The sequence below is a fragment of the Miniopterus schreibersii genome, assembly GCF_964146895.1.
Source record: "Miniopterus schreibersii genome assembly, chromosome: 7".
Classification (NCBI taxonomy): Eukaryota; Metazoa; Chordata; class Mammalia; order Chiroptera; family Miniopteridae; genus Miniopterus; species Miniopterus schreibersii.
This window is the reverse complement of record NC_138108.1, coordinates 6,628,907-6,653,817: the sequence shown is the minus strand read 5'-3', so window position 1 is coordinate 6,653,817 and position 24,911 is coordinate 6,628,907. Positions and strand designations below refer to the sequence as shown.

Here is a 24,911-nt window from a genome sequence, read left to right as displayed (position 1 = left end):
TGGAACAACTGCCCTGGCTGTGGTTCTGTAAACTAATAAGTGCCCCTGGCAGAACTGACTGGCCCTTGGCAATCCTAAAGCTCCACCAGTGGGACAGACGTGAACAGGGAGAAGCCTCGGGGTGTCGCGTGGGCAGCGACGAACAAATTAGTTAAATACAAACGGGTAAAACGACATGCGTTTCTGTGAAAGCGGGTCTGAAGAATTGATAAAATAAAATTAATAGAAAAGCTGCTGTTTCATTATGTGTGGCTGAGATAATATTTAAAATATCTATTTCTATTGGTACAGTATCTCATCGCTCCTAATGATTAGTGTTCAACGCTCCAAGGACCGAAAACCTGCTTTTGCCGGGTCAGTTGGGACTTGCTAAGCTGTTTTTACACGAAGCCTTTCTCCTTCCCTCCTAGGGCTGTGTCTGTGCGGACAAAGGCCAGTGCTTCTGCGGCGGGACCAAAGGGGAGAAGGTACAACCAACCTTAATCTCCTTTTTTTCTCTGTGGAGCTCCTCCAGGAGCTCACACTCCTCTTTCATTAGGAGCCGAAAGGTCAGCCGTGTGTTGCTCCAATCCCCAGATCTAGTGTTAGAGTAATTCTACATAAACATTAACCTGGACAGAAAGGCCTTCGAGGAAGCGCCAGGTGACTGGTGTAAATGCTGGCAGTTATTTTACCTCTCTTGACCTGTAAAGAAGAAACAGCAAGTTAGCGAGAAAGAAAGCTTACGTGTACCCTATTTACAATGTCGCTAAGCACGAGGGGGGCCCTGGAAATAACTTGATTCGCTCACTTTGACAGAGAATAAACATGCAAGCGCTGGGCCTGGGCGTCCTGCAGCGTTGGTGCGGGCGCGCCCCCTGGTGGACGGGTGCTGCAGCGCGCTAGTGAGGCAAGAGGAGCGGAGCAAGCGGCTGCTTTGCAGAATTCAAGGGAAAAAAGAAATGTGGTGGACTCTCATTAATTCGCTCCATTAACCTGCAATTTGTGATAATCAAGACAGAGGCAGAATTGAAGTTTTGTGTTTGTTTACAAAACCCTTTCCTCAGAGACACTAATGTTTTACTTAATATTGAAAGGCGACTGAAAGGATTTTTAAAAGAACATATTTTAAGCTCTTCGGATAAAATAATTTACATATAATTGATATGCTGACTATGATAGCTGTTATTATATTTATTTTAAATTATTCTAAAATTCATGTGCAGTTTGATTTAGGATTTTTTCCAGAAGCTATTCATATAGTATATTCAGATCCGTGTTGGAAAGCTGTGACTCATTCTCGCATTCGAGAAGCACTGTTGAGTCCCTACTATGTGCAAGATGCTATTGTAAGATGTGTGAAGGTACTTGAGTACTGAGAGCAGTCTAGCAAATTCTTTTATTTCTCTTTTTATTGGGTGTGTGTATGCTGGCTTGATCTCTCTTTTAAAATTTAATTTGCTAATTGTATAACTAAATTGACCAAATCAACTGGTGGCCTTTATTGGCAGAGAACTATGTCTCACACTTTGGGCCTAAATTACTTTCACCCACTCATTCCTAGGGGCTTTCCCATAATTATCATCTAACTTTCTAAAAAAACTATTTAGCTCACACTGGATACTTTGCCACCCTTGATATCTCTTCTGCATCTCCTACACAAATATCAGATTGAATTACTAAGCCTGCATGTTGTTCTTGTCAAGCTACAGGGCAGTCATGCTCCCTCCCAGACACATTCCTGTGCCTCACCCTCACCTTCACCTCCCAAAAAACACTCCACTGACCTCGCTCTTTCTAACTGGGCTTCCCCTGCCGTCTCGATTTCTTCCTGCCTCTCCCTGCTCTGTTAGCTCTGCCATTTGGGGGAAAGTCCTTACAGACCAAGGCCAGCACCTCTAATCCTGTGGGCAAATGCTACCTGCTGGCAGCTTTCCAGTGACTGACACACTCACAGCTCAGGGCCAATTTTGTTTAATCTAAGGGGGAAAATATGCAAAAGGCGATCAAGTCATAAAGAAAAAAAACCGTGGTTAAGGCTGTGTATGTTGTTGAGGAGTTTCTGTTCTGCGTGTGTCTTTCTCATCTTGTTTTGGTTTTGACAGGGGGAGAAAGGGCTTCCTGGACCCCCAGGTTCTCCTGGCCAGAAGGGATTCCCGGGCCCTGAAGGCTTGCCTGGACCACAGGGACCCAAGGTACGTCAGCCTGCGGGGCTGAGGAACCCTCGGTCCCCCTGCCCTTGTTTGTGCTTCCCCTGGGCTGCGGGGCACAGAGAGAGAAACCCGCATCTTAGCCGAGTGCAGGGCGCCTGGCGAAGCCCGGCTGGGCCTCGTGGCTGCATCCTAGGCCGAGCCCGTCAGCGATGACCGCTGTCATCCTCACGTCCCCTCTCAGCTTCCTCCTTCCCAACCCCCTCGGCTTCTCTACCTGCGGCCCCACCTTCTCTCTCCCGTGAACGGGGGAGTTCTCTTCCCTGCTGCTCAGGACCAATCCCCCCCTGCATCCTGCTCAGCGGGAGGGCAAGCATCGCCTTGCTCCTAGAGGCATCTCCTTTGTCTTGGGAGTTCTAACTTTCCTTTTTATGTTGGCTTCTCTCTTTCAGTCCTTAAGCATAGCCACTGTTTCCCCATATTAATATAAAACTTCCTCTAGGCCTTTCGGGTCCTGTAACCAAAGGATTGCCATCCTTTCCTTTCTGTCAGACTTCTTTAAAAAATACCCAACTCTGCTGGCTATAGCTCCTCTCCCAGTCACTCCTCGGCAGGTGGACAGTTGCCCTCCGCCCCCTCTCTCCCGACAGCACTCCTGCAGAGCCCACCTGGACCTCCAAGTGGCCAGGGCCCATACATACTTTTGCGTCTTTGTCTGACCCGAGCAGGGCCCTCTGCTTTGATCCAGAGATCTCGGAGGGGACCACGCTCTTCTTGAAACCCAGTCTTGGCTCCTGGAATCCTTCTTTTTCTGGCTCTCTTCTTGGTTCCCACCCTGCCTGTCTTTCTTGGGTTCCTCTTTCTCAGCTGATCCCTTAGACATCAGGGACCCTAAGGTTCTGACCAGAGCCTACCGCCCTTCACACTCGTCACGAATTTTTATCCTAAAGTCTGTGATACAAAAATAAAATAATCTGTCTCCATTCCTCCTTCTTGTGATCCCCATTTTGGAGAAGTCATTTGGATTCTGGACACATGCCGGGGCCTCCCCCCGGGCGCGAGCTCCGGTCTCGCTGTTAGCATGACTTTGCCCCCTCAGGCCTGTGCATCAGATCAGCCGAATGCCAGCGCCTTCCTTTCTGTTTGGTTGTTTTGTTCTCTGCAGCCCACTCCACTTGTTCCCTTCAGCATTTCTTTAGCGATGCCATCAATAAATTTAAATAAAAGCTGTGATCTCATGTGCCAAGTTCAAGGATGTGTAGGAATTCCATAAAGCTAACCCAGAAAACCCATGAGCCACGTTGCCAGGGAGTTCATATTTTATTTTATTTTTTAAATTAAATTTATTGGGGTGACATTGGTTAATAGGACCATATAGGTATGGAATTCATATTTTAAAGCACAGCTTGCAGATGTGGCCACACAAGATCATTTGATCCATGGCAGACAAAGAATGCAAAACCTGACCAAAAGATTTTTCAAATTTATAAATTTCCTATCTTACTTTTAGATATTTTTTTGCACGAGAATATTTACACTGGGGAAGTAAAACTTGCCAGCCCCTCTTGTGCAAACACAGATAGCATCCTACAGAGAAGGGGACATGGTCCTGCATCCAGAAACTTCACCTCAGCCAGGAAAGGCCAACTTCCACCTTGACAGTCCAATCTCAGAAGGCTCTGGAACAACCCTTTTCTGGAATAACAAAAAATACTGAAACTATCAGAAATGATGAAAACAGCTTTTGGAAGTGGAACCCCCCCCCCCCCAATGGCCCAGTTCAATAGTATCCATTTGAGGTTATTACCCTCTGAGAAACAGGGCCTCAAAACTGTGTTCATTGTGTGCCCAAAGAAAGTGTATCTCTGGCTCGGGCAGTCCTTACTCCGCTGTGTATTTATCTGTGCAAGTGAGGTACAGGTTGTTAGTAAAGTGTTTCTTACGCACAGAATTATCGGCTGCCCTGCTCAGCCAGCATCGGAACTGTCACTCACTCGTATCAATCAGACCCTCACAGCTGTCTGGCTACAGGGGGAGTTTTACAGCAGAACTTTTCAGACATTAGTGGGAACAGGAATCATCAGTGCATCTTGTTGGAATGTAGATTCTGAATCCTTAGGTCTGGGAGGTGGGCGTCCTGAGATTCTGCTTTTCTGACCAGCTTCCAGATGATGTGAATGTTACACCCTTACTTTGAGTAGCAAGGGTTTGAATGAAACTTCCTTTGCCCTTACTGATAAATATTTGAGCTCCAATGAAACTAGCAGGTAACTGAACCATGTTAATAGTGAAATAATCACAAAAGCAAAACTGTTTGGCGTGTCAATAAAACTGGGACCTTTTATTTATGTGGTTTTTTTTTTGGTGTCAAATGATTTTCTTGGTGTTTACTTTTGTTTTCCACTTGGATCTAGGGTTCTCCAGGACTTCCAGGACTCACTGGTCCCAAAGGTGTAAGGGTTAGTAGTCCAATCCATCCATCCTATTTGATGAATTATTTTTTTAAACAAAGTTCAAGAACAGGTAAAATTAACCTATAATGGTAGGAGTCAAAATAGTGGTGACTCTGTGGGGTCGGTATCAACGGATGGAAAAGGCACCAGGGAACCATCTGGAGTGATGTTCTGTGTCGGGATAGGGCGGGGATCACACCAGTGTGTACAAGTGCACGTATTGGTTTTCGTGGAAGATTGAGCACTGTGCTATAATCAAATTATACCTTTGAAGTCCACCCCAAAAGGCCTAAAACAATCTTAATCACGTCTTTTTAAAATCAACATAAATGTAAGATTTACAAAGTTTGTCAAAACTTTTTTGTGTGTTTCAAAGAGTTTTTAGCTGTTCCCAATTATAGTTGCAGGATGGGGTTTTGGGAATGGTAAATAATTTTTTGTTTCTAAGTTGAATATTTTAAAGGTGTTTTTTTCTTGCCACTCTTTCCTTCTTCTATGCCTTTAGGGAATAACTGGATTACCAGGATTTTCAGGTCCTCCTGGACTTCCAGTAAGTAATGGGGGGAAAACGTGTAACTGAAAAAATAAATAGTAAATTCATTTTAATAAAGATGCTAAATCAATAGCACAAAGAAATAGGTATTGATGGATTCGCGACATGATGAAAATGGCACAGTAGACTAGCACAATATGTTAGTGGATTGGTAGGTCATTCAAATGAAACTGTATTTCCTGAAAAACTAGAATAGAATGGAGTAGAGTGAAAGAATAGAATAGGATAGGATAGGAGAATAGAATAGAAATACTGTTTAATAACATATAATCATAAAGCGGTTCCCTCTGCGCACATTCACTTTTTACCTTTCCCCCAGCATGTTAAAGGATTTCGTGTTATATAGAAAGGCCTTTTGTTTTACTTAAATTATCTGCATCTCACTTGATAACTCATTGTTTTAATTAACCCATTTTATTTGCTATGGTTTTTAAATTATTTTCTAAAATGACTACATTTACAACTTAATTATTTCAATAACCATTTATATTTAAATAACTATCTAAATTAGCCCCTCTTTTCCCTCCCCTTGGTTTCCTCACTCTTTCCGCCTGGCCTCAGGGCCTGGTTGGTTTGTCTCCTTTTTGAAACTTGCTCTGTTTTCAGGGCAGCCCAGGCCACCCCGGCCCTTTGGGTCTTGCTGGTTTACCAGGCTGCAATGGTTCTAAGGTATGTACTCTCACCAGGAGATGACCAGTGTTTTGCTGAAGGAGTGCTTAGAGATGAAGTAGCAATGAGATGGGTTCCACTTTCCCCGAGACATTCTTTCAGCCAGAACCGACGGTACGCGTCTTCAGGGCAGAAATGTGGTGTTCGAACCAGGAACCTGCCCGTTTTCTTCCTTCCTGCGCCTCGGTTTCTGATTGTCTTTTGAGGAAGCTCTCTCATGTTTTCCCACAGGAAGATAACTTGGTATTTTATCTGAGGTTGTGAGCGTATCTAAAACAGAAACTCGAGCTTGGCATGCCAAATATGCCTTTGGAGAAGGGCTGAGCTTTTCGATTTCATTTGCCCCCTTTGTTTCCTGTGCCCCAGAGTGGTGGCCGAGAGAGAACCAATCGCTGATGTTTCACGGAAACAGCAATTTAAAAGTTCTCGGCGCAATTAGACTTTTGCCATTTATGCGCAATTTGAGAAACAGTAGATTCTAATCCACATAATGGTTTTCTGGCCTTCAGCCTCCTGACTCAGTGGCCGTAGGGAATTTAGGTTGCTTTGTCTGGATTTCCCACTCCGGGGCTGGAAGAGAGGAAGCGGGAAGATAGCTCACAGGCTGTTTTAGAACAACTAAGAAGAATGACAAGCTTTGTACGTTCTTTCTTCCAGGGTGAGCGAGGGTTTCCAGGATTCCCAGGGACACCAGGCTACCCAGGGGTTCCGGTAGGTTTGCATTTCTAAAGCCCCATCAAAAACATAAAATAAAATGTAAGTAGTTTACTCCAGAATGGCATCGTGGGGATGCCTGGGTAGCTCTTAGTAAACACTAAGCTGCCGGCCGGGACTGAGTGAGCCGGTGACTGATGAGCTCAGGTCTGCACTTGGAGACTCGCTTGCTTTAAAGGCACAGGGTGGAGCTGCCCCAGGCAGAGGACGGCCGGGGAGGGGTGACTCGAGGAGGGACCGTGTGGAGGAGGGGCTCAGGCCGGGACTGGAAGGGCCCCCTCCCGACCGTCTAGGCCAAGGAGGAGTGGCCCTGGCGGTAGGGGACAGCCGGCGTTTCAGCAGAGGGCAGTGGCAGGTGGCTGCGGGTGCTGCTGAGCCGTCCAGTAAGACGGGGACTGACGTCTTGCCGTTGGCTTGAGCCGCGTGGGAGCCTTAGCCAGGGACACTTGCATGATGCAGAGAGGCGGTGCAGGTGTGGACTGAAGAACGGGCGGGAGGTGTCCAGAGCAGGGAGGGTGCAGGTGACGTGGAGAAGGGACGGGGCAGTCCTGCGGGGGGGCAGGTTCCGGGAGGACAGTGCGATGACAGTGACCCGAGCGCGGGGTAGGACCGGCGGACGTTGTCTGACTGTGGCCCGTGGTTAACATGCCACTTCCTCTCCTAGGGTGCCGCTGGTTTAAAAGGAGAAAAGGTAAGTCGTTTGCGGCGGGTTGTGATCGAAAACCTCTCGTTGGACATATGAAAGGCACTTCTATGAAATAATGAGATATGAAAAATTACAAATGAGGTTTCGTCATTAACCCAGAATCCATAATAATTGGGACATGATGTTTATTTCTGTTAAACAACTTCTTCTATCTCTGTTATAAGTATGCCTTTAAAAATACAAGTTTTGTTCCAGCCTTTGAGGAAATAGAGTCGAGGAGAAAAGAACTGGCGCCCGGCCAGGGCCCCACCCTCCAGATGAGGAATTACCACCAAGGCTGGCATCTTGGGAAATGCTGTATCACCCCATGTCTTGCTTCTGTCCTTCCACAGTAAATTCTTAATTAAAAAAAAATATGAAAATGCTCTGAATTCTTCAAAACGGGATAAATATATAATCCTAAACCATTTCTCTAAGTATATACCCTGGTGTCAACAGAAGAACATCCAAACCTCTAGAAAAGTTTTGTGAGAGTTTATTTGAGCAAAAATTTTGAGGACATGCCCAGGGCAAGCTCTCGAAGGATTGAGAAAATGCTGCAGAGAAGGCAGCTTTGCAGTTCCTTTCATGGATTTAGAATCAAAGCGGGAGACATAAGGAGGGCCCATGAAACCCATCGGTGGTAGATCAGGGGTGGGAGAAGGCAAAGCAAAGGAGTCTCTAGGACTGAATGAAAAGCAAAACAGAGACACATACTTCTTTCACATCGGTGGGTGCGGGGCAGTTAATATCCGTGGCACAGAGATGGTATGTGGGGATAACATTGAGGGGTTCTGGGGCCTCGTGCCCTGGTGCCAGCAGTTGTGCCTTCGGGGGGCCAGAAAAAAATGACTCTGACATTTCACAGGTATATTACCTTAGATGCATAGGGACAGGGGACGGGGCTCGCGTAAGGTAAAGACTGACCTTTGCCAAGGAAGCTGTGGGCCTGGGAGGTGACTCCGCACCGTGACCTGCCCCATTCGGAATTTGTGAGCAGACCATCCCTGTGGTGCCCTGTGGTCACCGAGCTCGTCAGGTCACTGCGTGGCCCCCTGAGCCTGTCGGGTGTATGATGTGGCCACTTTCTCGCTCACACTGGAAGCACTTTTACCCTCGAGGCGACATGACCTTGAATAAGCACGCGAAGGGGGTTTGAAGCTGTAATATTGATTGTGTTCCATGAACTTCATTTTCAAGGGGGCTCCTGCTGAAGGAGAAGACATAGACCTGGATGGCAAAGGGGACCCCGGGCTGCCGGGGGCTCCAGGACTCCAGGTACAAGCACTTCAGGGAACAGCCCTGCCACCCTCGGTCCCGCCCTCCGCTCTCTTCTCTGTCTCTGTCTCTCCGTTGTATGTGTGTGTGTGTGTGTGTGTGTGTGTGTGTGTGTGTGTGTGTCCTCTCTCTCCCCCCTATATCTTTCTCACTTTTCTAAGAATATTTTTAATATGCATCCGTATTTCTTCTATTTACCGATGCACCTCATTTCACTCCAAAACCTTTACCTTATGATAAGAAATGACATGAAACGGATGTAAAAAGATGACTTGGACACGTGTCTTTTCATCTCTTCTTCAGCCTCAGTGTCCTGAGCTTTCCCACATCTAAGGTGGAATCTCTCGGGAAGAGTTAGCTTCCACTTACTTTGTGTTTGTTAAACTCAAGGGTAGGCTTGTATCATACATCGAACACAATTGAAAACTGTAATGTCAAGTACCAGCTCTGCTGTAACATTTGCATGATAGTAGAGAACTGGGTTTTACTTAAACTGCAGCCATAAATGGAAGGCGTGGTGCTCCGCAGATCTTACTAAAAGATTTTCATGCACTTGACAAGTGGACATTGCTCTTCAGTGAGAAGTCCATTTACCCTTACTCTTCTCTTACTTTAAAGGGTTTGCCAGGCCTTCCCGGTTTCCCCGGACCTGTCGGCCCACCCGGCCCTCCGGGATTCTTTGTGAGTACAAAGCCATCATTGATGGAGATACCATAAGCTAATGAAAGTGTTATAGCTGAAACTTTTAAACAGTTTTCTGGCTTGGTGCATTCCTGCGGTCATTGTAATTTGTGGATTTTTTTAGGGCTTGCCAGGAGCCATGGGGCCTCCAGGACTTAAGGTAAATTACAGTTCTCATGTCATATCAGCCAGAACATCCTAATCGATGTAAAAGCCAAACCCGGTCTGAATCCACACATAGGTCACTACCGGGCTCGTCTTGGGAGCTCACAAGGCTTCCCAGCAGGGAGGGGAGCGTGGCTGGCACCTCTGTACCCCTTACCTCTCCTCTCCCTGCACTTCAGCTACATGACCCCTGATCCGCAGTCTTACTTCAGTCACGAGGGGCTCCTTATCAGACAAAGGGCAAGGACTGCTAGTCCATAGGTTTCTCATTTCTGCTCATCCTCCTGATCACCCAACATTTGCCCCATACATTTTTATAGTGGGCTGATTTCTGAAACCAACCTGATCTTATGCCAGAAAATAAAAGATGGCTATTCATGCGCCCTTAAGCGGGGCACTGCATGTGTTTGTATGAAAAAGGCCAATTGTTGGTGTCGGAGAAGAAAAATGTTTTTCCTCTACTCTGTCGGGTTCAGTGACTGGGGCCCTGCAAATTAAACTGACAAAGACAGATTAACAAGAGAAAAAGGGTTATTTCATATGCATATAGTGGCCTCACAGAAATGAAAATTCCAAAGAGCTTGTGTAGCATTTTAACGAAGGGCGATAAATTTGTAGAGAAATGATGGAGGGAAGGAAAGGGGTATGAGCTTCTAAGGCGGGAAATTATGGCAAAGTAAATAGATGGAAGAAACTAATAGAAGCTGAGGGTTATTTCAATAAGGTTTGTTTAGGCAGGTTTGTTAAGTCAGTGCTGTCTCCACTGATAAGAGTTGTCTCCTCTACCTGGTACCAGAGAGGGAAGAGGTGACACCCTCACAAAGGGAAGTCTATAGTCTTTAGGCAGAGAGGGGAGGGTAGAGGACTCTTTCTGCATTTGCTATTCTTAAATTGCCTTCAACTCAAAATAATCCTGTGCCAAAGTGGTATATTTCAGGGGGGAATATTCTGATCCTCATTAGTGTAAGAAAATGTCAAGCCAGGCCGAACCCCACCAGGAAATTAGTGCAGATGGCAAACAGACATAGGAAAAGATGCTCGATATCACTAATCATCAGGGAAATGAAAATAAAAACCACAGCAAATTATCACCCCATGCCTGTCAGAATGGCTGTTATAAAAAAAAAAAAAAAATCAACAAATAAATGTTGGTAAGGATGTGGACGGGGGGACCCTTGTACACTGTTGATGGGATTGTAAATTGGTGCAGCCACTGTGGAAAGCACAGTGGGGGTTCCTCAAAAAATAAAAAATAGAACTACTTTGTGATTCAACAGTTCCAGTTCTGGGCACTTATCCAAAGAGGACAAAAACACTAAATCAAAAAATACATGCACCCCTGGTTCACTGCAGCCTTATTTACAATAGCCAAGGTACAGAAGCAGCGTAGGGGTCCCCGGATAGGTAAGTGGATAAAGAAGAGATAAAACGGGAAGTGGAATATTATTCACCAGTAAAAAAGAGTGGAATCTTTTCATTTGCAACAACACGAATGGACCTGGAGGGTTTCATGCGGTGTGAAATAAGTCAGACAGAGAAAGACAGATGCTGTATGATTTCACGTCTATGCAGAATCTAACAAACAAAACAAATGAACTAACAAAACAAAGCGAAAACAGACTCCTAGACAGAGAACAAACTGATGCCTGCCAGAGGGGCGGGCGGGGGTGAAGACCGTAAAGGGGAATATGAGGCACAAACTGCCCGTTGGAAAATAGGTAGGATACAGGGATACAAGGTACAGCACAGGGAGCGGAGTCGGTAACATAACCGTTTTATATGGTGCCAGACGGTTCTAGGCTTATTGCGGTCATCGCTTTGTAAAGTATATAACTGTAGAACCACTATGTTGTACACCTAAAACATATAATATTCTATATCAACTATACTTAATTTTTTTAAAAAAGACTGTTATTCCAGGATGAAATGAAATAGCAATTGTGAGCCGGAGGAGGGGGGGTAGATTAAAATATAAATGTTCATTACTAATATTGAAACTTTAAAAGGTTTAGACAATTTATTCTCATTCTTTTTTAAGAAATAACTTGCTTTTGTATTTCTTACAGGGTCACATGGGTGATAACATGGTTGGACAGAAAGGAGAGCGGGTAATTTGAATACTGTGGTTTATTTGTGGACAAGATATTTGAAGTTCATAGCAATTAGCCTGTACATTTTGTCCAGTGAGTCACGCTGAAATGAATGCATTTGCTGCATCCGAAACTTTCATTTGCTCTATTTTCTTACATAAGCACTAAAGGGGGGAAGTAGGTCTCTCGAGTATAGTAAAGGTGCCGTTTAGTTTTTAATTCTTGAGTGTATTTATCTCTAGGGTATGAAAGGATTAACAGGACCCCCTGGACCACCGGGAACTGTTATTGTGACGCAGATCGGCCCAGATAACAAAACGGTAACTCCCCAGTTTTTATTGTTGGTTTTTAAATAATTTTTATTGATTTCAGAGAGAGGAAGAGAGAGGGAGAGAGATAGAAACATCAATGATGAGAGTCATTGATCGGCTGCCTCTTGCACGCCCCCGACTGGGGATCGAGCCCGCAGCCCGGGCCTGTGCCCTGACCGGGAATCGACCCTCAGTCTCCTGGATCCTAGGTGGACGCTCAACCGCTGAGCCACGCTGGCTGGGCAGTGACTCCCCAGTTTTATTATTAGGACTGTGCCTTCCCATTTCCCCTACCTTTTTATAAGTTCTGTCGCCCACGCCCAGCCCCCAACCCTTCCCTATTGTTGACTCATGAACCAGAAAGTGTGAAATCTGAAGCAAGCAACTTCCAAGATTCTTGAAGGTAACATATTGTTTCAGTGAGTTCACAGGTAGCAAATTCAAAATGTGAGAAGTGATAAGGTGCCGTGTTGATGGGAGGTAAATAAATCCAGCCTGTAAATCCAGTGTATGGAACAGATAGAGGACTTTCCAAGTCCATTTGGTGGAACCTCCTTTGATCTGTTTGTAACGACCTTCCATTGTTTTTGTGGCAGGACCTCAAGGGGGAGAAAGGAGACAAGGGTGCCATGGGTCAAGCCGGACCTCCTGGACCCTCAGTAAGTCACTTAGAGTCATGCTGTTCCTTTGAAACACAAAGCAAAAGCTTAGTGAGCATTTTGATGTGTGATCTACCTTCAGATCTTAAGATGAGCTAAAGATCTACAGTATTTACCACAGAGGTCATGAACACACTAGAATTATTTTATGGCCACTTCTAGCTGAAATCCTCACACTGTTTCACATGCACCTAATGTCACCCCTCTTAGAATTCATCTTCAGCATCTGCTTTTTTAGCATCTGGTTTTTAATGAATTAATACTCATAAATAAGATTTCCCTTCTAGATGACCCATCATTTCAACATTTTTAAATAGAGCAGAATAATCAGAAGGAAAAATTAGAACAATCAGAATAAAAATCAATGTAAGTCAAAAATTAATAATTCGTAAAACTTGACAGAAGTCTCATTAATGCAGGGACCACCTGGAGACTCTTATGGATCAGAAAAAGGTGCCCCTGGAGAGCCTGGCCCACAGGTAAACCGGGAAATTCAGTGTCTTATTCCACCTATATTGGGCAGCATTTAGGACTCCTTAGGTGGCCAATATCAGACGGCCAACCCAAACTAGCTTAGCTTTTTTTAGATGTTTGGGAAGTGGAATTTATTTGTTCAGGTATGCGATAAGTTCAAGGCTAAAACAGGCTTCGTGGCCTTTAGAGCCTGGAACAAAATGGGCAGGCCTCTCTCTCCATTTCTCTTCTGCCCCTGTCTGTGTGTTGGCTTCATTCTGTCCTTTGCCCAAGCATCTTCCATGTAGGGGTGATGGGGGGAGAAAGCTGAGATGGAGCAACAGACAAGCTCAGGTTCACAGCATCCGAGGAGAGAGAGTGTGTCTCCCTGTGTCCATATATAAAATCCCACAGAATCACTATGATCAGCTCAGCTTGAGCCATGTGTTTCACTCTGGAAAAGTGCCTGTGTCCAAGAGGAAAAGGCACCTTGATCGGCCAGGCCAGTGGGGCAGGGAGCTCCCGTGACTGGCAGCCCCATCAGAACCACACAGAGAGGGAAGGACAGCTCCCCAAAGGGGCGCGCTGGGATGGGAAGTGAGATGTGGGGAAGACAGAGCAACAGGGGCCTTCTCTCCCACCCAGCTCTATTTTGGAAAGATTTAAACCCATGTATTGTTTTAAAACTCTAAAAATTATATATTGGGAAAGTATATTCTTCTGAGAAAAAATATTCAACCAACATGATTTTAAATTTTATCATGGAAAGTAAATACCGTAATAGTTCATCCAAAAGCCCTGCCTGTGTGGACACTGCAACACACTTGTTATACATTATACATATATTTAAACACAGGCCCATCTGGAGGTCATGGAATCGCCAACATTTCAAATAAATGAGTTGACTGTGAAACCTTCCTGTTCTTGGGTTTTCTTGTCCACTTCTCGGCCCAGTGCTTCCTTGATTTTCCTTCCAAACTTGGATGGACCATATCAACTTAAGCTTAGCTCTTAATATCCTCTCTGTTCCTCTGCCCCTCCCTGACTCTCCATCCCCACTGGCTCTGCCTTCCCTGCAAGAGGAGATCTTCGCATGTTCTGTGATTAATAATTGGTGTCTTTCTTATAATGGGTGGGAAGCCTCAGTTGGGCTCCCTTGCCCAAGGTCGAGAGGAGATGATGACATCATTTAAGCTGCCCATGTTTATTAAAGCTGTCCATATTTATTAGGTTACATGTTTTTGTTTTGTTTTTGTTTTAGGGGAAATCTGGAAAAGACGGGGCCCCTGGGTTCCCTGGCACTCAGGTAAAGGCATGGTTCACCTGTTGGTATAGTGAAAATGTCAGTCCTGTTAGACGCAGAAGCATGTTTTGAGAGTCACTGAGTAGTTATAAACTAACCAAAAGCAGTGTGCAGTTTCTAAAAATTATATTTGAGAATCATAGTTTTTCACTGTGAAGAGAGATCAACTGAGCAGGGTTTTTTTGTTTGTTTGTTTGTTTTTTAATAAGTTCAAACTGTTCTGCTTCCAAGGAAGAAATTGGTTCGTGTGTCTTCTGATCCATTCTCTTCGCTCTGTTCTTTAGGGAGCGAAAGGCATCAGGGGCTTCCCTGGGCTAAGGGGCGAAGATGGCATTAAGGTAGGGATATCCCCTTCCTCCTGCCCTGTCCTATCCTCAGCCTTTTTCAGCTGGTTGGGTTTTGCCCACTCTTTCCCCCGACACCCTGGAAGTAGGTACAAGAAGTTCCAATCAGAGTTCATTAAAATAGTATATTTGAGAAGAAACGAGAGATGTGGCAACTTTACTTAAACCCTTGAGGGGCTGTCTAGTGGGAAAGATATTAAACCTGTTCTATGTAGCAGAAACTGGCTGACTCAGGACCGGTGATGTTTCAGCCCCCACGAGGAAGGAGCTGGTGAAGGCCTGCGATTGTAGGAAGTTTTGTGTCACTGGAGGTCAAGCATAGGCTGGGTGGCCCTATGAGTCTCAAGCTGAGTCACTATACACTGAAAGGCCGTCATCAATAAGCTGTGACGTGTAGTCCACGTTGCTTCTTTCTGACAACATGTTACAGACATACTCAAGTAATTTTCATATGTAGGCATATGTGCAAATTCAAGGTTTATCCTATAATAATACCACTTCCTGTAGAATTCTGAAATGCCCCCTTCAGTAGATAAGAAAGGGGGTTGGGTACAGCTGGGACTCAGAGGACCACATACAACCTGTAACCTGGTGGTCCTGTCCTCTAATCTGGGTGAGAGCCCGGGAGTGTGCAGTGCATGTGGACATCCTTTGAAGGTAGGGGCATGGAAGATGCCTGGAGAGCCACCAGAACAGCAACCGCCTCTTCAAGACCTTGTTGATAGGACTCTTGACCCAGATACGGCCCCCCCAGGAAAATAATCTAAAGTCAACATCTCTCTCACTATAACTTGGTTTGTGCATTACATAGAAATAACATTACTTTTAGCATTGATTTATTGTTTAGCTGTGCATTTTGCTTTTTAAGTATACCAAAAACATAAATACTTTTGACGAATGTACTCATAATTTGTAACTGTCTTTCACCATAGGGATGGAAAGGGGACATTGGCCCTCCAGGATTTCGTGGTCCAGTAAGTGTAATTAAAGACAATGTCAGTGTCATGTTTGATGAAGTCCTTCAAAATATCAAGGACATTTTGAATCAGGGTCTCTCGTTAAGGGTTATGATGGAGATTATAGTAGTTACCTTTTTATTAAACCAGGGCAAAAATAGCTCTTGTCATTATTTGTTCATTTGACATGGACAGATATTTCTCCTTGGCCCTCTTTGGTCTTTGGAATGCACTAGTCATGCCCATCCTGGGCTGTGGAGGGGAAGGAAACCTTTGCCTAATCAGACCTGGCCCAAGGGGATCCCGCGCCCTGAGTAGAGTAGGAGGATAGCGGCCACCCAGGGGTGAGGGAGCCAGCTCCACCCCATCCAGCTGGTTTTCCCAACTGCACCTTCAGGCAACAGAAGCTCAACCATGGGATTAATGCAGGGCCAGCGAACACCAACGCCCAGCCCGAGCTCCATCTCAGCAGCCATCTCCCTCTGCAGCGAGGACATGCATGTGATGGCTGTCAGCCCCTGGCTGCAGGGCAGCCACAGTCTACGTGCTGTGACTCTGCAGCTTAAGGAGAGAAATAAAAGGGGCCCCAGCTCTGAGTCCCGGTGTCTGTTCCTCTCCTATTTGAAAAGTCAGCTGTCCTCGCACGCTCACAGTGTGCCGAGCAGGGCCGCCACGTCTTGATTGTGTAGGTTTGACAGACAGTCTGTGGTCGTAAGATAGTCATGGGGAAGGGCGTGTGTCCTGTTACAAGTGCACCCCCACACCCCTCAGGCCAAGTAATTTAACTCAGTAACTGGAGGAGGGCCCTGGACACCTGCATCTTTACCCTGTAAGCAAGTGATACAAGTGCAAACTGGCCCAAAACACTGTTATGGAGTCGCCGGGAAGACGGCCTGGGCTATTTTCCAAAAGCTCTTAGCCAGCACTCGGCAGGTGCATAAAGGCCATTGCCGATGTCATGAAGGCCATCATTACATTATTATTATTGTTATTATTATGAATTCATTTCCGTGATTTTATACTTATTGCTTAACCACAAAACCCTGGTTACCTCATCTTTAAACAAGTCAGCCAAGAATTAGCCCCATGCAAAATATGAAAAAAACAAAATAGAGGTTTTTTTAAAAAAAAACTATTATATTTTCATCTCCTTCTCCTCAAGATAAATGCGTTGAGTTCTAAGTGAAATCTGCTTTTCCAGTTGCACTTTAGGGCAAGTCGAAGCACTCTTAGCTCACTGTTTGTTTTCTGTGCTCAACAATCTATAACCCTGAGCATCTACTAACTTCCGAGACAGTTCTGCTTAGGAAGCAGATGGTTGCAGAGACCAGACGTGGGTCCACAGACATGTGAGAAACAGCAGCCCTCGGTTGCTGTAGGTCAGTGGTGTCCTGAAATTTAAGGAAACAGTCAGTAGAGTATCTTTTGATGTGTAGGTCCTAGCACCTCTAAAATAAATTCAGTGCATTGAAGAACAAGCTTTTTTAAAACGTGAAATAGAACAGAATAAAAAAATAGCAGAGTTGATCATATGTCCTAAGGCAAGTCACCATTCTGTGAAGCTTTCGTTTCCGTGTACATAGTCACACGTACATGGCCCTGCCTGCCTGTCTGTGTGTGTATATATAAATGTGTGTGAGCTGAGTCACACCATAAACTGTATTTCTCACTGAAAGCCCATGAAATATGTGATGCCGTACCAGAAACATCGACTTTTATCTTTAAATGTATCCATCCTATATGCACGACTACTGTATTTCCACCAAGACATGCGCCTCTGAGTTAAAGAAAATAAGGAAAGTATCATTTTGGCCAAAAAAAGAAATTAAAGTAATTGCATTTGGTGAATGTCCATAAATAGCTATTCTTTCTCTTTCTTCATTTCTTTTCCCTTAAAGCCAGAATATTACGATGCGTACGAGGTAAAGGGCGATGAGGGAATCCCAGGCCCACCGGGGCCCAAAGGAGCGCGTGGCCCGCAGGGTGAGAGTCAGTTTCTGCCAACCGACCTAGGACTTGGGGAGGGGGGGCTCCTCATTTTCACGGTGGTGGTATTTTTTGATGTCTCCTAATTTTCATACAAAACCTCACATGAAATTTCCTGTTTTCATAAGAAATTTCGCTTGAAAATTTCATGTGAAAGGTTTGTATGAAAATACCATGGAAAGTAATTAAATAATCTTTATGCTGAAAATCATGGAGATCAAGTCTGGCAAGCAGACACTAACACGTCCGAGGGCAGGATAAGGGAGTGTGAAGAAATCTGTAATTTCAGTGGGGTTACAGATGTGAAAATGGAGACCTGGCTGGCTGGAGGGGTTACAGGTGTGAAAATGGAGACCTGAATAGCTGAAATTTGGGCAAATCCACACAAATAGTGCCAAGGGGTGACTGCAGCCCAGTTCTCTGACTCCTAGCACAATGAATTAAAGACACACTTATTGTATTCTACCTTTTTAAAAAAAAAAATTATATATATAGATATATATATATATATATATCTATATATATGTATATAGATATATATCTATATAGGTATATATATATCTTTTTTGATTTCAGGGAGAGGAAGGGAGAGGAAGGAGAGTCATTGCCTCCTGCACGCCCCCAACTGGGGATCGAGCCCGCAACCCGGGCATGTGCCCTGACCAGGAATCTAACAGCGATCTCCTGGATCCTAGGTCGATGGTCAATCTCTGAGCCACACCCAGCTGGGCATATTCTACCCCGTTTGACAGATTGGAAAGGTCTAGGCCATGAGCTCACTCGTCCCTGGCTGCCACATCAGGGTCCCACCCTGTGATTCTGGTTTAACTGTCAGGAAGAGATCACTGGGCCCTAGCAGAATCTGAAAGCGCCTCAGATTAGTCCAAGTGGACTGAGAGCCAATTACGGACTTAAACAGGATTTCAAAGGAGAATTTTGCTTGGAGGAAGAATTCTCAGTGTATTTAAATAAATGGGCATACGCATATAGACATAGATCCAGACTTTTGTTTTCAGGCAGCGTTAGAGCTAGGAGCAGCCTGAGGTGGGGCACCCCTATGAACTGCAGATCCCTGACCACTTCGGCTGTTTGAGTTTCTTGTATCCGAACCATCCCAGCAAAGTACAAACACAGAGCAGGTTTTTAGTGAGTTCGTGTCCAATTATTTGAAAATGACTTCTGAGGTTAGTTTCTTCTCGGCCGTTTGTCTAAATAAGTAAAGTTTTCTGATATTTATCTATATGAGCGTGGAGAAAAGAATGAACAGTATTTATTATTAATTACTATTATATTGTCATCCAAGATTTCAAAAATGGGGAGAGGGGAGTATTTATTTCTCTGTAAGCAATTAATCACTGTTCTGTATTCCTAGGTCCCAGCGGACCCCCCGGAGGCCCTGGAAAGCCTGGTAAGTACATGTTTCTCGGGGCGTCAACAGAAATGCCATTCAAGAGTAAAATACACGGCTCTGAGCAAGTTTGCATTATTTACATTAGACAAATCTGTCATTAATTTGTCTGCAAATTCTTGCTTGTGGAAAAGGGAGTGAAAACTGACGCAGAGCTTTACAGAAACGCTCCTTCTCGCTCCTCAGCGGTTTTAACGGAGCTTAAGAGCAGCTGGGCGTGTGAGCAGCGGCCTGGCAGCTCGGGAGGCGCAGAGGAAGAAAACCGGCCTGTGACGGTCATCAGGGCGGTTCAGGAGGACAGTGTTCAGGCTGCGGAAGAATTCGTAGATACTGCTTTTTATGTGACCTTTTAAGGTTTACAGCATACTGTCTACGGAGCAGAAGCACCCGCGGGTCGTCAGCGTGGCTGCCCCTGGAGAAGGAAGGGTGGAGCCAAGGGTGCAGAACCAAGGCCGTAGCTATAACTGTAACCTTGGCATGTGTCTTCGTGTAAAGGGAAGGAAACAGAAAAACTGGCACGCATCTGAGAATCCTTGCCATCCGTTATTTTTCCTTACACCATGTTGTATATTTAAGCTATTTCGTCCTTTGGAAAATGGATTATAATTAGGCAGATTGCAGACGTACGTCGTAAAAATAGGTGAATGGATAAATATTACGGGTACTTGCGTATGAATGAAAAAATATACACCAAGCTGTAAACAGTGGGTGTCTCTTGAAGTTACAATGGGGCAAAAGGACATTGTAGAGGTCTGTAGAAGGTTACGGAAGACTCCTTCGTCCCTGCCAGGCCCCTCAGTAATAAACAGGCTCCTTCAAGAAGCCGGCGGTGAAAATTACAAAGCTCCGGAACGGTGTCCACCGGGGGCATTTACCCTTCTGCCCAAATCCTCCTGCTCATAATCAGAAATAATCGGGTGCTACCCTTGCTGGTTTCTCAGCCCCTTGGTGGTGAGGTCTCTCTTCTTAACAGTTAAGCTGCTTTCGAGGCAGAGATTCAAGACCGTGCCCTCCTCACATCCTCCCTGTCTTAGGAGAGTCAGATGAAATGGGCTTTGTTCCCTGGGCCTGGCTTCTCCCCCGCCACACGCTTCTATATCTAAGACAGTTGGCAGGAATAAAGTCCAACTTTATCTCTTCTTTGGGACACTACAAAGTAGGCATCTTATAGCCTCTAATTTAAAAATCTACAAATTAGCATATACTGAAGAATTTCTCACCAAGTCCTTTTTAGTAAAAGGTCCCCCGGGCACCCCAAACTCTGTTTCAGTCTCTCGTAATAAGTGACATAAATTGTCTCGGGGGCATGGAGAGTTCTGAGCTCTGCTGTACTCTGAAATTTAACAAGGTCACAGATGAAGAAAGGAAGAGATCCTCTTTTTATTTTGTATGCTTCACTGTCTTTTGATGGCGCAACTTTTATAAATCAGAATACATCACATTTTGCAACTGAAGAATAATCATATATGAATTGGGGAAAAATTTAAAATATAATAAAATGATTATTTTTCTCCAAGGGCCATCGAGGCCTGGCCTCAGAGGACCCCCTGGACCACCAGGCGTGAAAGGAAGTAAAGGGGAGCGAGGACCCCCAGGAAAGAATGCAGTGGGGCCTCCCGGGGCCCCAGGTTGTCCTGGTTCACCAGGCTCTCCAGGGCCGCCAGGACCTCCAGGACCACCAGGTAAAGATGCTGAAAGGGCGCATGTTGTGTACACCACCCAGTGACAGGTGTGTGCAGATCAGCGGCAGTGGGCCTCACTTGGAGCTTGGCCATCAGCCTGTGCGGATCTCAGGAGTTGTCTTTCCACTGGTGTTTCATTTTCTCCACTACCTGTGAAGGCAACTGTGGTGGCTGACTACTGTGCAAACGCAGCAAAGCTTCACCTGATCCCACAGACGGCAGAGTGGGAGGCAGGGACAAGAGTCCTGGGGCAGGGAAGGAGTGGCGGTTATCAAGTTGGCCTAGGCCAAGGGCAACTGCTTGTGCAGCCCCAAGAGACTGTCTTCCAAGAAGCTGTGTAACTTTGTCTCAGGATAATCTGTCCCAGGGGAGAAAGAGGCAAGAAGAGATCCACCAGCTCCTATTTCTCACGGGTCAAAGGTGTGCTAAAGAACTTCTTAAAAACTAGCTTTGGTGTTGTCCTTTTGTAGGTGGCATCGTTTTTCGCAAAGGTCCACCTGGAGAAAGTGGCCGTCCAGGCCACACGGGGCCTCCAGGAATCCCAGGTGTCGATGGGCTCAAAGGTTGGTTCGATCAGTGCCATGCCCATCACTATCGTTATCACTGTCACTGTCATTTTCTCCCTGAGGCCACAATGATCCAAACAGCAGGCAGTCAGAGTTGGCTTCTTTTCCGAAAGAATTAGCTAAGAGTATTCATTTATCTGTAATCATTCATTTGTTTAGCATCCATGAGGTAGACCTTTGGCTGTTCCTAGAATGTGAGTTTTATGTTGCACTCAAAGAGAAAAACACTGAAATAGAAGCCATTTTACTCTGAACTCAGGAGTTTCTAAGAACACCTGAGAGCTCAGATGCATAAAGGAAGCAGATATAATTGATGAAAATTTTTTTATTAATATGAGAAATGTCCTACATGATTTTCACTACACGGAAAAACTTTCACTGTAAGAAATAATTGGGCAGCCGGAAACTATCTGTCTTTTTTGCGGACTTGGTGTGGGTGTATGAGTAACACAAGCATCCTCTCATTGCAGGGGAGCCAGGACTCGTGTGCACAGACTGTCCTTGTGTGCCAGGGCCCCCGGGCCTCCCAGGACTGCCGGGATTCGATGGCGTAAAAGGAATCCCAGGTACAGATAATTCGCAGACAAGTGTTTGCAAGTACGAAAGGGTCGGCTCCCTGGGTGATGGAAAAGGGTCTCGGTCTACTGGATGTAGTGATGTAGTTTACATGAACTCCGAGGGAGATTTTCAAAAATATACTCTGTTAATATGAAGTAAGACAAAATCACATAAAAGCTGGCATTTTCCCCTGTTCCATTTTAGTTGCTAAACTCTAGCAGACTCTTGCGTTATCCAGGACTCGTAAACTCAGAATCCTCCAGGAGACCAGCAGGTGCTTGGAGGAGTGAGGCAGCCCTGCTAAGCACGCTGCTTTTTCTTCCATAAACAAATAAGCTCTTTCCTATTTTGTTATTGAAAGACACCACCCTTCTCAGTCCATTTCTTCATATCGCTACTTTTGATAGCATTAAGGGTATACGCACAATTTCGTATTCTTCTTAAGGATGCAAGTGCAATAAAAAGTACAGCAGGTCCTCAAATAATGCCATTTCTTTCAGTGTTGTTTCATTATAACACTGATGAGATGCTGTAGGAACTTAACTTTTGTTTATATCTATGGTAAAATTTTTATCAAATAGCCTACATCATTCACTGCAGTCCCAAGGACCTGTCAATGACGTTACGTAAGGACTAATTGAACGCCTTGGCCTCAGGGCAGGGGACACTAGAGTGGTGGGACCTGCGGTAAACTGGAGGGGACCCTGAAAGGGGCCGGCAGGCACTCAACTCCAGCCTACTGTTGATTTGTTAATAAGTCTTCCAATTTTTCATAAAAAGAAAGAAATTAGGATTTTGATCTAAAAACCTCATGTTTATTTTAAAAACATTAACCATCAATTTTTGAAGAGAGAAAATATTCCAGAGGCCAGGATTCTGGGGACTAAATAAAGCATATGCCACTTTATTGGCCAACCTCTGCCAAACCAGGACTCTCCACCCAGCACAGCTGCGCCAGGCTGTCACCGCTCTGCTGGCCGTGGACAACGCCTTGAGGTTGAAAAAGTCGTCTCTGTTTATTAGTTGGGTTCCTCTGCCCCTTTTTCCACTCCCCTGGCCACCCAGGGCTTCTCAGTGGTACCACGGAAGCTCTTGGTCCCGCCATTAGCACCTTAGACACTCTCATCAAATTCTGTCTCATTGAGCAGTGAGAGCTCAGGTTGAGGTGTCCTTGGTCTGTGTTCCAGCCACCGTTTTGGGTGTCTGGGTGTGTTAGGTGCCACCACACTGTGTTCCTCTCGTCAACCCTAGAGGGAAGGGCCATCATAACCCATTTGACAGGGACAAAGCTGAGCCATAAGGTGACCTGGCTAATAAGCGCTAGGAGCCTGCACTCCAGTCCAGCCAACCTCCTCCGGAGGCCTGCCTTTCCCTCTACACTGCACCCCTTCGTTGCTGCATCGGGGCCGCCCCTTAAGGCGCGTTAATGCCAGGGGCTACCTGCCAACATACGTAAGGGAGTGATTATATGTTACCACCACCCAGGAGACATTTTTGATGGCGAGGGCTCTTTGAGGAGGCTGGTGCTCAGCCCAAAGAACACAGGCTAACGGTGGCAGCTGTGGACACCGTCGGCAGCCGGTAGAGGACATGCATTCAATCGGGGACCTGTTGTCACTCTCGAATACCACCCGCTTCTCTGCAAACGCCTTGGTTACTTGGTAATCGCTGCCCTCTGACTCCCTGAGACAGGCCTGAGTGGGAAGGAGGGGCCAAGGGCAGGGTGGGGACTGTTCCTCAGACAGCCACTGTTCAGTGCCCAAGCCTCTGGGGCAATGTCCTATTAAAACAAAAACTAAAAGGGAGGGAGGGAAGAAGAGAGGGAGGGAAAAAATGAAAGGAAAGCAATCATTATTTCCCTGCATTCCCCGAGTGACCTCTGGCCCAAGGCTGGCATGCAGGTGGGCAGCCCACTGTTGCTGACCAACTGCTCACACTGTTGTGTTTTCCTTCATTTTTCTACATTGGCACATGACCAGCACCACTCGAAGAATATATAGAAGCAGTAAAACCATTTGGATTGCCGTCCAAAAATATATCTTGGCTCAGATCTTGCAAAAAATAAAATCTGAATAAACATTAATAAACTGACCTGAGATTTATTCAAAAGGTTCTCTAAAGAAATCATCTCTACAGAGATACTTAAATCCCTACGGGAAGTATAAAATTGTACAGCAACTTGCAACTTGGCAGCAGATATCCAAAGCTCAGAAAAGTTTGAGCCCATTGGCCCTGCAGTTCAACTTTTAGGAATTTACTGTAAAGAAAATAATTGGATAAATTCGGAGAGCTAAATATCCACAGATATTTATCATAGCATTGTTTACAACAGCTAAAGTTAAAAAAAACAGTCTAAATGTCTCAAAACAGCACTTAGCTGAATAAATGATGGTCCACCCACAGAACAGGCCACTGTGCACCCATTGAAAGTGAAGCTATACAGCTACATTTATTTATGTGTGTAAGTCCTATGCATTTATGGATATAAAATTTTATGAGTCATATACATGAAAATTTTAGCAAATACCGTCTTCTGGTGGTAAATTTATGGGTGATATTCATTCTCTTACTTCTGTTCAATTTTTTTACAATAAGCAGATATTACTTTTATCATCATAAAAAATGTGTCTCTTTAAAACTATTAAGACAGGAATTGTAGGAAGCCAAAATCTTTGACTTCGTGTTTTTCTACATTTTCTCTTATTCTCATGATTTACTCCCATTCTCTTTTTGCATGTTTTAAGCTAGAAATTGTTTTTCTTTGTTCAGAAGAAAACACCTCATTTTATTAGCACACTGCCTTACCCTCAGGATTGGTGTTCATGAATATTTACCAATTCACTGCTTTGCAGGAGGACAAGGGGCAGCTGGCATGAAAGGAAGCCCAGGGTCCCCAGGAAGTGTGGGTCACCCAGGATTCCCAGTAAGATTTCATGGTTTTAAAGCTTTAATTTTGATTTGGAAGATGGAGCACTCTGGGTGGAAATAGAGTCGCACCACACACAGGTTATCAGTTTGGTGCCAGGCAAAGCACAGGAACTTAACAGATAGGTGTGAATGAATGAATGAATGAATGAATGGTGTGTAAACAAATCAGTAAATGAATTTGTAATCATTTAAAACAGGGTCTGAGACAGAAAGCAGACCAGTGGTTTCCTGGGGCTGAGGTTGGGAGCAGGAATGGACTGCAAATGGGCTTGAGGGTATTTGGAGGAGTGATAAAAATATTTTAACACTGGATTGTAGTGATTGTAGCATAAATGTCTAC

The 24,911-nt window shown here is 45.0% G+C and overlaps 1 protein-coding gene across 1 annotated transcript in view; it reads left to right on the top strand.

Moving 5' to 3' along the window:
• Positions 1 to 24,911, top strand: part of COL4A3 (collagen type IV alpha 3 chain) — a gene marked incomplete at its 5' end in the record, with an annotated part of 107,774 nt that overhangs the window by 50,095 nt on the left and 32,768 nt on the right. Inside the window, 23 exons of the mRNA XM_081142862.1 lie at positions 411 to 467; positions 2,085 to 2,174; positions 4,544 to 4,588; positions 5,088 to 5,132; positions 5,742 to 5,804; positions 6,462 to 6,515; positions 7,183 to 7,209; positions 8,404 to 8,481; positions 9,100 to 9,162; positions 9,287 to 9,322; positions 11,394 to 11,435; positions 11,660 to 11,737; positions 12,325 to 12,387; positions 12,807 to 12,866; positions 14,102 to 14,146; positions 14,428 to 14,481; positions 15,420 to 15,461; positions 17,342 to 17,426; positions 18,802 to 18,837; positions 20,355 to 20,519; positions 20,990 to 21,082; positions 21,556 to 21,651; positions 24,496 to 24,566. Of these exons, the coding sequence (XP_080998988.1) occupies positions 411 to 467; positions 2,085 to 2,174; positions 4,544 to 4,588; positions 5,088 to 5,132; positions 5,742 to 5,804; positions 6,462 to 6,515; positions 7,183 to 7,209; positions 8,404 to 8,481; positions 9,100 to 9,162; positions 9,287 to 9,322; positions 11,394 to 11,435; positions 11,660 to 11,737; positions 12,325 to 12,387; positions 12,807 to 12,866; positions 14,102 to 14,146; positions 14,428 to 14,481; positions 15,420 to 15,461; positions 17,342 to 17,426; positions 18,802 to 18,837; positions 20,355 to 20,519; positions 20,990 to 21,082; positions 21,556 to 21,651; positions 24,496 to 24,566 (1,488 nt within the window). The remainder of the gene's footprint in view (positions 1 to 410; positions 468 to 2,084; positions 2,175 to 4,543; positions 4,589 to 5,087; positions 5,133 to 5,741; positions 5,805 to 6,461; positions 6,516 to 7,182; positions 7,210 to 8,403; positions 8,482 to 9,099; positions 9,163 to 9,286; positions 9,323 to 11,393; positions 11,436 to 11,659; positions 11,738 to 12,324; positions 12,388 to 12,806; positions 12,867 to 14,101; positions 14,147 to 14,427; positions 14,482 to 15,419; positions 15,462 to 17,341; positions 17,427 to 18,801; positions 18,838 to 20,354; positions 20,520 to 20,989; positions 21,083 to 21,555; positions 21,652 to 24,495; positions 24,567 to 24,911) is intronic.